The following is a 17,301-nucleotide window of genomic DNA, read 5'->3' on the forward strand; positions in this document are numbered from 1 at the left end:
ACATTGCTGTATCCCCATCTGCTTTCTTGGTTCATGCAGTAGTTCTTTGCATCTCTAACGTGATAGTTCACTGAGGAGTCAGCTTATTCTGCACTACTCTGTTTATATAGACAGTTAGCATTTATTTCTATTAGATGAGGAGAAAGATTGTTTGACTTCACAAACCATTTAACAACACATTTCGTCCGACTAGCCTTTTCTAACTTTTAATACAGAAGTGCTGCTTTTTTCTTCATCTCAGCATGTTCTTTCTAACGATTCATCACGAATGTAAAGAGCTTTGAGATGTCTAGATAGGAAATTTTGCATATAGCTGCTTTCCATTGGTTGCAGTTACATACATAGAGCTTAGACAGACCCAAGGGAAAGCAGCAAGTCCACTGGTTTGGTTAACAGTGTAGTTTTTAACGTACTTTACTGTAGATTAGTAATATAGCTCCTATTCTTTGGGTGTCATTGCTTTATTTGCAAAGTAAAAATTACAAACTTCTTTTGTATGCCAGAGGCATTGGAACTAGCATAACATTTTGAATGTTTTCAGTCAGTGATGGAAAAATATAAATATTCACAGTACTGATTAATGAAAATATTTTTTATGTTATCAGTTTGTATTGAAAGACAACTGTATAAACCCTAGGAATTATTATTACAGTTGTTATTGTTGTTATGTCTTATTGTAATACCTGTACCAATTGCTTTGTCAGTCCTTTTGGCAACCCTGGACTTGTGGCAGAAGAAAAAGAAGAACACATCAATTACACTGAATTTCCCCTTTGTTTTGAGCCATGCCTATCCAATGAGCTGCCTGCGGCAGTAAACTTAATACCGCTCAGTGCCACCTTCTGGAAAGACAAGACTTGGACTGAAAATGGGAGCTCACAGGTGTTAAGTTTTACATATTGGCACCACTCCATTTCTGCACAACAAGCAGTGAGGAACTGGAAGTTCTGGCCCTAACCAAGGACTCAAGAGACACTCGAGATAATAGTTTCCTTTGAGATAAGGAGGTGGTGTTCTAAGTATCATTTTAAAGGATAGTTTTTTTTTAAAGTTATGCCACAAAACGTGATTCTTTGATTTTTACTGTACATCGGCTAGTGTTTAATACTTCAGTTTTTGAAACGTCAGAAATAATTTAATATCATTCGAGTGCTTGCTGTAGTTAAAACAAAATGGAATTGACTTCACAGTAATAATAATAATAATAATTGCTTACACTTATATAGCGCTTTTCTGGACACTCCACTCAAAGCGCTTTACAGGTAATGGGGACCCCCCTCCACCACCACCAATGTGCAGCATCCACCTGGATGATGCGACGGCAGCCATAGTGCGCCAGAACGCTCACCACACATCAGCTATCAGTGGGGAGGAGAGCAGAGTAATGTAGCCAATTCATAGAGGGGGATTATTAGGAGGCCATGATGGAGTAAAGGCCAGGGGGGAAATTTGGCCAGGACACCGGGGTTACACCCCTACTCTTTTCGAGAAGCGCCCTGGGATTTTTAATGACCACAGAGAGTCAGGACCTCGGTTTTACGTCTCATCCGAAGGACGGCGCCTGTTTACAGTATAGTGTCCCCGTCACTATACTGGGGCATTAGGACCCACATGGACCGCAGGGTGAGCGCCCCCTGCTGGCCCCACTAACACCTCTTCCAGCAGCAACCTTAGTTTTTCCCAGGAGGTCTCCCATCCAGGTACTGACCAGGCTCACACCTGCTGAGCTTCAGTGGGTTGCCAGTTGTGAGTTGCAGGGTGATATGGCTGCTGACAGTAGACCTTAGTTTGTTTTAAATTAAAAATCCAATGTTCTTAAATTTCTCCTCAGATGAAGAGCAGATATTCAACATTTATATTTTTTGTAGTCTGGTGCTTAAATTTTTGTCACTCAGTGGGTTTGAGAAGGAAGCAGCTGTGGCAGTACACGCAACAAACACTAGCTGTTCAGAGTCTGAGGTGTGCAGGTGTTTGCTGTATCTGATTTGATTTGTTGCCTTTGGAGCTACAGTAAATTGTGTAAATCTTTATCCCATGCTCTTTGTGTAAATGTGATATTTGAAAGGTTTGTTCACTTACATCTGGAAGATATAGAAGTAAATGTTAGCTTTGAAACAAGAAAATTCCATCTTCATAGCAGATGTGTGTTTCTTCCCTAAATGACTTGGTGATAGAATTAAAGCATTGGGAAGACATAAGAGGTTATGTTTTTAATGCAACTATCTTATTAGTTTAGTTAAAAGTTTAAAATATGCTTTTATTTCACAATACACTCTTTTGACAATGTAAAAACACATAACTGTCACCCATTTAAAATATAGAAGTAATGCATTTCTAGGAGCAGCAATACTGGATAAGAGACGTATTCTAAAAGATGTAAGCGCATGTGCTGGGGTCATCGGTAAGCAAGCAGGATTGGAGCCAGAGAGGTATGAGAGGCCTGCAGAGTGACTCAACCTGTAAAGACACTCGCCACAGTCCCTGCGTTGTGCACTCGATCCTGGGCCATGCCACGAGCCGACTGTGACTGAGACGGTTCTGAGTGCCGCTGAGGTTCGGGCGGGAAGAACAGACCTGGGCTCTCTCGGCTTTCGACAAACACCGCTATCCCGAGTAGCTGTATGCCGAAACGTGAAGATCAGCCAGTTAAAGATTCCTGCAGTCAGCTGTTGTCTCATAGAGACATTAATAGTAAAGAAGAAATTAATCATAATAATAATTCCTTACACCTATATAGCGCTTTTCTGGACACTCCACTCAAAGTGCTTTACAGGTCATGGGGACTCCCCTCCACCACCACCTGTGTGCAGCCCCACCTGGACGATGCGAAAGCAGCCAGAATGCCAGAGTTATTAACTAAAATTGTCTATGGTATAAATAAGGCCAGTTTTTGAATATTTTCTATAATTTTGATAATCAGTCTTTAGTTATAGAAAAGATATTGCTGCTCTGGTGTCAATGCAGAGAAGAGCAACCAGAAACGTTCCAGGGCTTGAAGGAATGTCCTGTACTGACAGTGACTGATATTTTTAAGAACTGACCAGTAAATACTATCGGGGACGTGATACAAGAATTCAAAAATCTTCAGTGGCATCAGCAGTCTCAGTCCAGTGCATTTACTGGACTGGATGATATGCAAATTCGTGAAGCGTTCCATATTTTTTGGAGGTAGGAGCGATGGCACTTTGGCTAAGGATCTGTGCCTGTGGCTTGAAGGTTGCCGGTTCAGATCCCACAGCCAGCAGAGGAATCCTACTCTGTTGGGCCCCTGAGCAAGGCCCTTAACACCAGCTGCTCCAGGGGCGCTGTACAATGGCTGACCCTGCGCTCTGACCCCAAACTTCTCTCCCTGTCTTTGTGTGTGTCTCATGGAGACCAAGCTGGGGTATGTGAAAAGACAAATTAATAATGCAAGAAATTGTATATGGATAATAAAGTGATCTCCTACTCAGGTTAAGCAGGAAAACGGAAACCACAGAACAAAATGTAAAAGTTAATTTGAAACTGAGAACAGGAGACACTCTTATCCCCAAACAGTTGTAGGGGTAGGGAAAAAGCTGCACAGTCATACTGTTGAAGATTGTACCCTTCCTTCTTTCAGGAAATGAGATCCTTGGATTAATTATATACTAACCAACGTACAACCTAAATAAGTCAAATGGCCTACTCTTGTTTGTAATCCTTATTATACTATTAAATACAGTATATTTTTGTAAATTTATGATTGATAAATTTGATCAATTGTCAAAGTAATGTGTTGAACATTTGCAGATAGTGTGTATGTAGGGTATATTGATTACAGTTTTCAGTTGCATTTTTTGCATCTACTGCACTGAGTATCCTTGCTTATTTTAATAGCAGTAAATAGTGTTTGCATCCCTGAAATATATTCTGCAGTGTCTGTAATTTACAGTGCATGTTACAATGCATGATACCTAAAAGATCCTATTAAAATTGTTTCAAGACTAATAGGCTACAATTTGCCAAGAAATTAAGAAATTTATGTTGTTTAATTGTTAATGCACTGACAAAGTTATTTTTGCTCTGTCTCCTCCTAACTTGACAAATTAAAGTATAATGATGGCAGTTATTTGCCATACATGATTACAAGCAAAAATATTTGTTTAATTGCAGAGGTAATTGTGTGAAAAAAGCTGAAGCAAAATAAATGACATATTGTGACTCTAGGCTTAACATTTTTAATCTCAGCTGAAGATGCAGAATAAGTTGTGAAGACATGAGCCATAGATAAGTGTAGCTGATTTGTTTAGAACAATGCTGAAGGCCAGACAGGTTTAATGGTAAAAAACACAAGATTCCAGGGTACAGCACTCTTATTTTCATGTATCCTTGAGGAAAAGATTAAGTATGTGATCTAAAGTCACAGAGTAAACCTTTCTACACAAGAATAAGATAATCATAGCTAAGCTTTCACTGTGTTTAAATTCTGAAGTGATAACCTTATATCTGAGTTTAAGAAAGCAGAGAAGTAAGAAAATGCATCCAAGATTGTGCAGAATTTTCAACCTGTGATAGAAAAATGGTTTTACAACATAACTTCTTCGATTTTAGGTAGCGTTCAAATGAGGCTCCTAAATTTACACATGAAAGTCCTTGTGTTCTGTCCGTTTCATATGCAGTCCTTGAGTGATATTTGCAATGAAGGTAATGTGTTGTTCTTTACTTTTAATGTGTGTGTCTGGTGAGAGCTTATGTCCCTGAGTTTCTGTGTCAGTGAGTTGCTTTTTGATTTGCTCCTCAGAAGGTGTCATCCAAAAGCAGATGGATGCTACTGTTCTTCAGAACAAGTACCCAGGTTCCAAAAAGAACCAGACTGATGTATCTAACTACTGAAGTAGTGGTTTTGGTTTTTCATTTCATTGTCTGTACCCAGGCAAGTTCTTGAATCTGTAAGCTTATCACACCTGACTCTAGATGTAATTGTGAATTCATGCTGTCTTTGAGGCTGATGTCTGTCTGATATGGCTGGCAGCAGGCTGAGTAAATGGCCTTTCTCTGAACCTTGATTGAAGCACATGTAGTTGTAGCTTATCCAGCAGCTCTGATGTCCTCAAGGTTACTCTCTGTCTGACACACCCCTGCATGAATGGACACTGTTCTCTAGAAATTGTGTAGTGAGTTCATATCTTAAATATAGACTTGTGATAAGAATAGGCACAGGCATGTTACCAAGCATTAGACACTGTGTGTTATTACAGCATTACATTTTCTATAAACTAGAATTTAGCCTTTCCTTGGTGTGAATAATCACCATTAGCCTTTATTGCTGTATGTATAATGTTCACCAGAATCTGTAACCACAGCTAATGTTGGAATATGTTTTTACCTCCTCTACTGTAATAACTGAAGATGAGTCATAATCTTGTCCCTTAAATAGAATATATACTATCATTGTCACTTAGTTGTGCCATATTTGCTTATTTCTTTTAAAGAAAGTGGTCTGCAACACATTTATGGAGAAATGCCCAGAAACACACACTCCATTTATTCTAATATAAAGTGTTGATTATATGCTAGAACAGTAATTGAGTAATCATGGTAACTAAAACCATAAAAAAGTCTTAAGGTATTGAAAATACTTGTTATGCAATTGTTCTCATTTGGCACATATCTGTAAACAAATTAAAACAATAACAGCTGCATTTTAAATATATTTCCTGAGCCTGCCTAATAAGTGTTGATTACATTGTTATAATACTAATAGGATATGGTTACCCCCATTATTTACATCTGGTATTTTACGCTTTAGAAGAAGAAATACATCAAGTTGCTTTGTTAATAACTGTCATGTATTAGTGCAGATAAGTGAAATAAGGTCCATGTACTGCATTGATAGGTGATTTTTTAATTAACATTGTGATCTGTACATACCAACGTGATACCTGCATGTTTACCTACTTGCCTATTGTAAACCAGCCAAATCTCCCCTCTCATTTGTGGTTTTTCTGGTTCTTCTAATCACAAGGCCTGATCTTATCATGTGCACAGCCACATTTCATCATGTTTATAATCCTGCTTATATTTTTACTTAATGCAGACATGCTGTGAAATGTATATTATAGTATAACAGATGGGCTCCTCCTTGCTTTGTTTAAGAAAGGGGGCAAGTGTTAATAGAACACTTTCTGGCAGTTTTAACATTGAAAGACAGACTCAAAACCTGTTAATGAAGTTTTTTTTTTTCCTAAAGGGACTTCGTTTAAGGTTATTTTTTGTTTAATGAGCTGTTCTGCCGTTACTTGCGGACGTTGGCTCTTTTTTTTTCTCCATGGAGTCAGTATAAAAAAAACACTTTTTTATGATGATGTAAAAATGAAAAGTAAACTTGCTAGTTTGTATCCGCGCATCAGCTCCTTTTGACAAGCCATAAAGTGCTTCATTAAAAGGGAAGGAAGGATAGAAGGTTCTTTTTATTTCCGAGAGACGAAGGTGAAGGATTTTAGTACTGAACACCGCTAGAGGGGATTTTTTTTCCTGAGTTATTTTTTTTTTTTTATAAAAGGTTCCTAGGCTAATGACTACATAAAAGGCATACTTTCACCTCCCGCAAGTTCCTGCGAATTATAAAGGACGTCGCTGCTGGGTTACTGCGAGTCCCCAGGGGTTTGTTTCATTTAGAACATGGCCTCAGGCCCTTCCATTGCATCCTGTTGAATTGACCTCCTTTTCAACTCGGAGCTGGCAGCTGCACTGCAGAGCGGCCTTCTCCTCTCCTCCCCAGACCCTGCGGGCTGGCCATGTGACTCTCAGGAACTCTGACCTGCCGTGCAGGACCGGGACACAAACTGCCCTTTTCTCTCCGCGGAGCCGGGAGGGGGTGAAGATGCGGCTTCGCCCGGATTTTCTTGCCGTTTATTTTTTACTTTGGCAACAGGGCCTCAGTCTCAGTCGAGCAAAACCATTACTGGCCTGTGAAAGCAAAAAGGGTTGTGGCCTTCGATTGTTAATTGTTACTTGGATGTCTTGAGTGAAAGACATTATTCATTCTGGTCTTTTAATTTATTGCCTCTCAGTTTTTATTTTTGATTTTAATGAGTGAGAAATTAAGTGCCGCCATCCTTCCTTCTCAGATTACATTAGTAGTGATTCTTCCTCCATAATGAGTGTTTTTTTTTATCAGAAGTTGCCTTTGCAGTGTACCTGTGTTTGAGCTGATGAAACTGGATATTTTCCTATGAAGAAGAGAAGAATAAAAGCTACTGCCTAGGGATTTAATTGCAGATAATAGACAGAAGGCTGTTCTCTATGGAAGCAAACAGGTCCTCTGTACCTCCGGAGGGCAGTGAAGTCACACATCAGTGGCTGGCTGAGGGCTTTATTCCAGTTGGTCTGCAGCAGATCCTTTTTTTTCTCCAATTGTGTAAGAGGGTTATTAGAGCAAATATTTATGTGAGGGGGCTGGATTAAGAGGTCAGACAGAAAACGGAAAATCGCTTCCTCTGCTTGATGAGGTATTGCAACCTGGCGCTCGGGCACTTGAGCCAGCTTTCTGCATTGATTTGTTTATAATGGTTAGTCTACTGTATGATGAGGAATCACATGACTGTCACAGATTCTCAAGCACCATGTATTAAGAGTTTAATCCAGAAGGTGAGTTTCAGATGGCGTTGGAGATGATAGCAGGCTCCAAGCACACAACTGAATTATTGACTTTCTTCATTATATGCATCCTATTGAAATACATTATATAGTAACTAGAAACATCCATCTATTCATTTTCTAACCAGAGGGTTTCGGTGGTAACGGGCTGAGCAGCGCAGACCTGACTTCCCTTCCTCCAGCTCCTCCTGAGGGACTCCCAGGAGCCCTCAGGCCAGCTGAGAGAGATGCAGGGGGCTTTGTGCTCCTGGTAGGGTTACCCTCGGTAAAATTGGTGGTAGGTGAGGAGCCAGACATAGGACGATGTGAACTGGACTCCCATGATGGTTCAGCTGAAACCCAGAGAACCTGCCCGGATCAGGCACACTGAGGCTGGAGGCCGCGGGCCGCGGGCCGCGGGCCGCGGGCCTTTGGAACTGCCGTGTGGACCTGGGCCGTGGAAACTAGGCCACGGGCAAGATGCATCCATAGGAACAATACTCTTATAAAGTTTATTTCTGAAATTAAGTTTTCTCTCTTCTCTTGTGGTCTTCACACCAGCACAGAGTTAACCTTTATCAAAGCCAATGGATTTTTATTTTTCTGTTTGGTAGCTTGATGGAAATCTTCGTTTATGCAGTAGATATACCTTTAACTACATTGTTCACATTCTCAAAGAGGTTTGGTGGTACTTTTCTTTAGTCAGGTGGTGAAGTGATATTGCTGACATTAGCCATTGCAGTTACAGAATACAGCACCTGGTGAAGCTTATTATGCTTTTAATAATAGATGCAAATACTGTAGTTCATGCACTTTGGTTTAATAGTCATTCTGGTTAAACACCCGAAAATATCTGGTAGCACAAATTTGGAAATTTAAGATTTATCATTGAATAAACCCTGAATCCACACTGCTAGGGTGTTGGTTCAAATTGTAGGTAGGGCACTACTGTCCTTCTGCAGGCTACATTACTCTGATGCCCCAAACAGAATTGTTTTCTACATGGGTAGCATCCGGGCCATCTTTGTAAATGAGAATTTGTTCTTAAATTTGTTAAATAAAGGTTTATTTTATTAAGCCATAAAACCGATTATGTAGATGCTACATTTTTTCTAGGTAACGTTTTTTGTAAATAATCAAAGCTCATCACTTTAAAAGGTTGAACATGGGGGAAATGTTTGCTTTCTGTACTGCTAAAGTTTGTAGACAAGGTTACAAATGTTAGTATAGGAATCATAGATCATAGGATTATGTTTGAAATCTTGGAAGGCAAAGTATTGTGGTATTAATAAACTATGTTTTAGAGTCTTTACTCATAAATTTAAGCCAAGGTTGATGGTTTGGTTCATGGATTAAGGTTGATGTCTTTGTTATTGTCTTTGTTATTGCTTGTGGGTTTAGAGCTGAAAACGTCAAAGTACAGGCACCATCATTTTCTCATGTTTCCCCCTTTCGGTATCTCCAACTTACCCTTTCTCTCTAAAATTCTAGAACGTGCTGTCACACTTCAGTTACATAACCACCTCATGACAAACAACCTTTTCGAACCCCTCCAATATGGCTTCCGTCAACTTCACAGCACAGAAACCGCCCTAGTCAAAGTCACCAACAATCTCCTAATAGCTTCTGATTCTGGTTCTCTTTCCATACTCATCCTTCTTGATCTCAGTGCTGCCTTTGACACTGTTGACCATAACATCTTGCTTTCTCGTCTCGAGACTGTGTTTGGAGTCTCTGACACTGCCCTCAAATGGTTTAAGTCTTACCTCACTGATCGCTGTCACTTTGTCTCTCTCAATGGGTACAGGTCTGAAATTGGTCTTGTCAAGTCTGGTGTCCCTCAGGGCTCAATACTGGGCCCCTTGCTCTTCAGCATTTACATGTTCCCACTTGGTCAGCTTTTAAGATCACATGACCTCAGCTTTCATTTTTACGCTGACGATACTCAAATATACATCCATACCAAACCCGACACTGATGTGGCTGTCTCTATTCTATCTAATTGTATCTCTGACATAAAAATTTGGATGACTCAAAACTTCCTTCATCTTAACTGTGACAAGACTGAAGTCATGCTTATTGGTACCCCCCATCAACTTCGTAAAGCCAGTCCTGTAACCCTGTCTGTAGATGGCTCTGTACTTGAGCTCCAATCAAAATTGAAAAACCTTGGGGTTATATTCGATTCTGGCTTAACATTCGACCCACATGTACAGCATACTGTCAAAACATCTTTTTTTCACCTTAGAAATATCGCAAGACTACGCCCTATGCTATCATTAACTGTGGCTGAAAAGCTGATCAACATATTTGTATTCTCTCGAATTGACTACTGCAATGCTCTGCTCCCTGGGGTATCTAAATCTACTCTGAACAAGCTGCAGTATGTCCAAAATTCAGCAGCCAGAATCCTGACCAGATCTAGTGCAAGTGTTCACATTACTCCTATCCTGGAGTCCTTGCACTGGCTTCCGGTCAAATTCCGCGTAGACTTTAAAATCCTCATGCTCACCTACAAGGCTTTACATGGCTTGGCACCTCAATACCTGTCTGAACTTTTATCGCACTACTCCCCACCTCGCAACCTCCGCTCTTCAAATTCTGCCCTCCTTACTGTCCCCCAAGCCCGTCTACATTGTATGGGCGACAGGGCCTTCTCCTGCTATGCCCCCAAGCTCTGGAACTCCTTGCCCAAGGATATTAGAGAGTCACCTTCTCTAAACTCCTTCAAATCCAGACTCAAAACCCTCCTTTTCAGAAAAGCCTTTACTTAACTGGTTCCATTCTTCACCCCTCTGCTCTTCTTAATACCATCTTCCACGGTCTCCTCTATTGTTATTGTTGTATTGTTGTAATTATAATTGTGTCCTGTCTTGTGAAATTTTCTTATTTATTGTTGTAGTCTTCTTATTTATTGTTATTGTCATCCTGTAAAGCGCTTTGAGAAGCCACCTTTAAAGGCGCTATATAAAATAAAGTTTATTATTATTATTATTATTTAAGATTGAAATTTCCAATTGGGCAAGGATGGGTAGAGGCAAAACCAACACATTAACACGGATTGTTTTTTGCAGTAGGGCAGGAACGGGTTAGGTTATCGTGAGATATGCCCTTAAGGGTGTAATGAAGCACTCGGCACACAAGGCACATCCAAGTGGCTCTAATCCCCTCTGAAATGTTCCCATCTTTCGGTGTGCAACCCCTTCCCCCAGCCCCTGGAGGGATGTGTTTTCTGCATGTGTGTCTGTTGGGGAGACAGTACCGAGTGCTGTTTAATGTGTTTATGTGCACTGCGAGAGTATTGCACCATTTAGGCACAGCCAAAGAATGTAATTTGTGCACCGAGAAGTATTTGTAGAATGCAATAAGAAAACAGCAACCTTCAGAAACGGCTTTTTCCACATTTTCCAATTATGTAATCTGACAGTTGTAATTCTGACCATTTGTCTGAATCTAGATACTTTTATTTTTATGTTTTGCATATATATATATTTAATGTAAATCAGTTTTTAGTGTGCTTTTGTTTTATTTCTACGTGGTGTCTTCAGTGTATCGACTCTTAGTGTTTGTATACATGACATGCTTCCAATGAAAACACAGAAGGATTTGAACATTGACATTGAAATATTAATACACGTGAAGCTTTTCAATTGTATATTTCAGTCCCTTGTGAGCGGTTTTAAAAGGCAAGGGGAAGCTTGGAATGGCCTGTCAGGATCTTAGATCAGATCAGGTTTGTCTTGACACATTTGTACACAGCAGGGATGATCAGACGGAGCCTCAGGCATCAAGGAAGCAACCATCAAGATGGCATGCTTGGTTAAGAAAGAACGACTCAAGTTCTCCTTCTGTGGAATATTTATCTGGAACTCGAATGCCTTGTCTTTCTCTCCTGCACATGTAAATGCACTTAGAGCTGCATGGATATGCCTTCTGTGGCTGTCCTTAATTGCATCACAAGGTGATGCTTGTACATTTCCAGCACTTCTGCAGTGCAAGATTCTCATTTTACTTTCTCTTTTACAAGACGGTCTGTGATTATTAAAATGGTTTAATCTCTGTCGGCACATGATAATACTTGGAACAAAATGAAGAACAAACATTAGTTTATAAGTGAATCGGAAATGGAAGTACTACATATATAAGGGGTTCACTGGTTTTTGGTATTAGTTTGAGCAATTTTTATAACTGATTATTTGATGCAGTTTCTACCATGATTGGCTCTAAGTGTGAATGGTCTTTATTGCATATTGCTGCTGGGTGTCCAAAACTGGTAAAACTAATTTCTGAAAAAAACAACTTTGGGAGCCTACAAATAATAAGCTACCTTTTCATAAACAGCTGTTCTTCTTAACTCTTTGTATTGAATTCAGTTTGTCTTTTTAATACTCTCACTGGGATTTCTTGCATTTGTGATAGCCAGAAAACATACGCAAGCTAATTTGTTTCCATACGGGTTTAAATTATTTATGACAGTGATGTATAGGAGGAAAAAAAAATCAAGCATCTGAAGAGTAAAGAAAACAAAAGCAGAAAAATGTGTAATTTTCTGTATTAGTTTAGTTTAATTAGTTTCTAATTAATGGTTTAAATTTCCTTGAGGCTTGTAGGTATGGAAATTAAGTACTACTTTTTGCCTATATAAACTGCAAATATTACCCAAAGCCTTTGAAAAAGATTACCCAGATGGCTTTGCAGTACTTGTGCCCAAACGTTTTTTTGTGCTGAAGGCTAAAGCATGCGTTTCCCAGAAGGCTGCGGGCTGGGCTTCAGCCTGTGACAGAGCAGGCGTGAGAGGCCTGACTGCAGGCAGGAGGAGCACTTTGGGCCCCGTCCTCTCGCAGCGGAGAGTTACAACTGCATCCATTGCTGCCGTCAGGAAGGTGGTATTCTGGCCTCGGAAAGTGCTGCCAGTTTGAAAGTTTGAAAGAGGTAGCTGCAGGTTCTGTATTGCTCTCGACCGATGTGGTTTTATCACGAAGATGAAGAAAAAAGATGTACTTTATAACTGAGGCATACTGCACTGTGTCTCTAGTTAAGAAATAGCTGTACGATATTTGTCTTTGAAGCATAATTAAAATGAACTGAGTCAATTGCAAAGAACTTCACGATTTCGTACGGAGCTGCATACGAAGCTGAGTACTAGCTAGTACGGTACTGTCTCGGGATCATCTTCATTGCATGCTCCATTGTGACAAAGCCGGAGGTCAGCTGGCCCTGTCCATGTCCCGTATCATAGATTTAAACAGTTGTCCTACCACGCAGAAACTGAAGGGGGCTCCGATTCAGAATGTGTGAAAAATTCGGACCAGGACGCTAACGTGTGGGCCGACATTATTATATAATTATTGCTTTGTCATATACATCATTTAATGTTCGTTTTTTTTTTTAAAGAAATAATTTGTATGAATGCTAAAATACTCCTGAGAGAGTGTAACTAGCCATGTGATATTCTATTTCAATACGCCACGAAACGAGCACAGCTGCTGTGGGCTTTCATTTTTACTGATAAATGATACATAGACAAACTGAGACGCTTTGGAAGTATAAAGTTGGTAATTCATTTTTTATGAGAGGCTATATTCATGTATACTGTACACAACAGATGATATAAAGATAAAGCCTTATGTACTTCCATGTGCGACATTTCTTGCATCTCATCTGGCGGTGTTTTCTAATTCTTGTCTGGATCTTGACCATTCAGGGTAGTCGGTTCTCTACATTGATGAATAATGAATGAGTCCAAGAAGAAAGATTTCTTTGAACGTTCACTTACTCAGCGAAAGCAACCAGAAGACTATCTATTAAAGTATTGCTGAAATGTTATACTTATATAGAGCTTTTCTGGACACTCCACTTAAAGCACTTTACAGGTAATGGAAAATGCCTTCACCGCCACCAATGTGCAGCCCCACCTGGATGATGCGATGGCAGCCAGAGTGCACCAGTACACTCACCAAACATCTGCTCTCAGGGGGAAGAGTCTCCATTGGTTATAATAATTGAATAGCGTGGAGCATTGAGTTGAAAGAAAGCAATGTCTGCTGATGATGCTCGAATTTGCTAATGGATAAGGTAGCTCAGTTCAGTGGTATAATGGGTTTTGTTTTTCATGATCAGTCACTTTTTTTGTTTTGAGTCCAAATCGCATTTCGTTACGCCTGGTTGAATGTTCTCCTGTCTGCGTCTGCTCTCTCTCCAGGGCTCCTCTGGGCTGTCTGCCGTTCCAAAGTCTTGGCTCCTTCAGCGAACCACAAGGGCCAGTCTCAGGGATCTCCTGTTCTGCATGGAGCAGCAGCCATCACTGCGGCACTCACTCGCCCTCTACCGTGCCTTGCTCAAGTAGCAACTTTCAAGCACAGCTGCTGCCAACGAAGCTAAACAGCTGGGTTGCACTATTCCGAGTTCCAGTTGTTATTTTGTATGCTGTACAATGTTTACATGCAATATATGCACAGTGTCTGCAGCTGTTTTTCTGTTGTTCTTTTGCCATCTTGAATATGTCTCTAGTACAAGATTACTTCACTTTGTTTTCTATACTATTCATGTAACTTGATAAAAGCTTTTTTTTAACTAAGATTGTATCTGCTCAATGCAGAAGAGCAAGTCCATTCGGTATTTTGCAAGTATAAGATTAGCTTTTCTACAAATACTCAAATACTTTTTTTGTTTTCAGTCGTAAAATAAGGAGGAGGCAACACTGATTTTTGGAAAGAATTTGTGCTTTTGGCAGTGGGGAGTTTGCTCTACAAGACCATCAATATTTCGAATCTCAGATTTGATTTTTTTTTAATTGTCTAGATCTTTGTTCAAGATGATCAGGATTCCTGTCATAATCTGAATTTTGTTTCTGAACATATCTTTAAGGAGGATTTTAAAATCAGTGTTAAAATATTTTTGACCATTTTTACAATTTAAAAGTATTGTGAGTCAAAGAAAATAAGAAATTCGGCAGTGCCTGCATAGTATTAGTAGACTACATATATACTGTAAAGAAAATGATACTGATTTCATTATAAATTGTAGGATTGTTTCCCATGATTTTTTTGCATTTTAATCATTTTTTTTATTTTGACCCACTGTTAAATAGAGATTATATGATGGTTAAGATTATTTCTGAATTACGGCTCCTATTTGGCCAGTGGAAGACAAATTATTTGTGTTTCCATAAGGGATATGCATAAGGTACGAGAACAGAAACGTTTCAGTGGCGATTTAATTAATTTGAATTTGTTCCTATTTTTCTCACATGAGAAAGTGCTGCAGGAATATTTGAAAAGACTTTCACCCAGGTGAAATTAACATAGTTAATTACTATGAATGACGTCATTTAACGTGTTAAAAGTTAACATTGATGTTAAAAGTTAGCTTGACGTTTAGCAATGTTATGTTAAGATGTTAAGAAACTTCCTGAAATGATATCTAGACTTTGACAATTATTTAAACCAAATCTGGGTGTTTCTAGACTGTATTTGTTGTTTTTTCTTCCATGTCAGGGAAGACTACTCTTGTATGCCTGTGTATGCAGGAGTGGTGGTGTTTGTGCTGTTCACTGTTAATTCAACTGTTTTTTGTTAGTCTTATGAATTTCAGTTGATCAATTACTGAAGTATGCACTTGAAATCTATTTTGGGATTTAAAATTTGTGTTGAATAAACTGTTTTCTAAGATTTGTTTACAAGAGATATTGCCTTTGCTACAGACAACTGTACTGCACATCATCATGATGTTTTTCTGTTCCATTTTCATAGTTTAAGTACAAAGTCAAAGTAATATATTGATTTGTATTAGTCTTGAATATATTTTTATATTTACATAAAAGAGGTCAAGGTTGCTGGAACTTTGCAGTGTTGTAAGTGAAATGTTGTTAATCTTTTACTAGCAACTGGAAATAATTTTTTTCTGAATTATTAGTTTTTAAGCAACGACAATTTTGGTACTTGTAAAATATGCCTAGCATATGGGCTTAAAATGGTTTTATATTGTATTAAAATAAAGGATTTTATTAATCTAAGCTAGAATTTTATTTTTAGGTCACTCTTTCTCAGCACAGAGTAATTTAAGAATGATTTCATGCCGGTATTTGTGTGGATAGTTCATGAAACAATTACACATAATCAAATTCTTTTGTTTTTAATGCAACAGTGGTACTAAAATTTACAAATTTGCAAGTTTTTACTTGCGTCTTTCTCTACTTCCCACAATTTTTACCTTTTATAAGACAGAGGCACTGTGTACACTGTGTATTTTTAAAACAGGTGTATTTTGTGATGTCCTAATATAGCCTCTCCTATGGGACATTGATGTTGTGGAACCGCACAGGGTGCGTTTGGTGTGGAGGTGGAGCTCTCAATAGAGCAATACATTGCCTTGGCAACCACACCTGAGAGGAGTGAGTGCTGATGAGCCTCAGCTCAGCTGTGGGAGGACTTTAAGAGCAGACCAAAACTTCCCACAGAGGAGCCCAAGCCAGGACATCAGTCCTGAGCTGGCTGCAGGGGAGAGCAGACATGCAATAAGGTCTCCCGCAGACAGGCTCAGAAGTGAGAGCGCCCTGCTGGATTTTGGTTAGCAGTGGGCATGTGACGCTGCTGAGATGCAAGTTTAAGGTGAGCGTTTGCCTTATGAAAGTGAAGGAGAAGGCAGAGTAGTGGCTGCAGCTAATCCCCGAAAAGGGGCTACTGCGGAGTCCTGGAGCGGATTGTGGAGGAGAGCCTTCAGAGAGGGGCTTAGCTTAAGATCCATTTATTTAAAGGGATGGGCAGCCTGTTTTGAGTGGCTGTGCAGGAAGTCTGCTGAATGAGTGTTCATGTGTGTTAGTGTAAGTATCAGAGTGTGAGATGCAGCAGAGGTACGGGGGGAGAGAGTAGGGTCGGTCTGGCTGCTAACCTCTGGTGGCGAGTGTGCTGTGGCAACAGCAAGGGTGCTACCGATGCTGTATGGTGTGGTGGAGAAGCACAGTGTTGATCAGGCACAAGGAAACGATGCACCAGGGCCTGTGAGTACGCAATCTAGGTCACATGAGTGAGAAGTCGGAGCAGTTGTGTGAGCAGTTTTAATAGGGAAAGTATTTTGAGTCTGCACAGAGGTGCTACGTGAGGCTTGGTGTTGAGTGAGTTCAAGTCTCAGTGCAGGAGGGAGGCACAGGAGACTGGTGATTGTGAAACACCACCCGGCCTGGTGGCATCAGGTGACGACGTCGGCGACTGGAGAAGGACCTTGAAAGTCTGAGGCCTGACTGAGCATAGTGGCCGTAGCCCTTGTGGAGTGTGTGACAGCGGGGGAGCAGAAGGCTACAGGTGAGTGGGAGCAGGGAGGCTCTTAGAAAGAGAGGGCCATCTCCCCGAAAGGGCCTGCAGGGTAAGATCAAGAGTTGAAAGTAAAGTTTGTCAAGCCCTGGAATTCACAAGCGAAGGGGTTGGTGAAGTGAGGGACCTGCATTATGATATTAGAGGAGATTATAGAGGATGCTGGCATGGATGAGTCGGAGATCTCGGAGTATGTGGCCACATGTGACACGCCTGTTCCTGCCCACAGTAGTGACCGCTACCCCCATGGCATTACAATGAATACAATACTGAATTTATTTAGTTAAATATACACATTATGAGTTTCTGGAACAAAACAGTGAGCATACATATGAGAAGTTTCCTGAATCGATCCAGAATTATTGTAAATCCAGAGTTATTAAAAACAACCGAA

General features: G+C 40.0%; 1 protein-coding gene across 2 annotated transcripts in view; it reads left to right on the forward strand.

Moving 5' to 3' along the window:
- LOC148655479 (transcription initiation factor TFIID subunit 4B-like) overlaps positions 1–15,269 on the forward strand; it is a 68,615-nt gene extending 53,346 nt beyond the window's left edge. For both annotated transcript variants that reach the window (XM_088641999.1, XM_088641998.1), the window contains exon 16: positions 13,802–15,269. In XM_088641999.1, the coding sequence (XP_088498125.1) occupies positions 13,802–13,945 (144 nt within the window). In that variant the 3' untranslated portion in view covers positions 13,946–15,269. The remainder of the gene's footprint in view (positions 1–13,801) is intronic.
- The last annotated feature ends 2,032 nt before the right edge of the window (positions 15,270–17,301 follow it).

This window comes from Lepisosteus platostomus, chromosome 8 (assembly GCF_059453375.1).
Source record: "Lepisosteus platostomus isolate fLepPlt1 chromosome 8, fLepPlt1.hap1, whole genome shotgun sequence".
Classification (NCBI taxonomy): domain Eukaryota; kingdom Metazoa; phylum Chordata; class Actinopteri; order Semionotiformes; family Lepisosteidae; genus Lepisosteus; species Lepisosteus platostomus.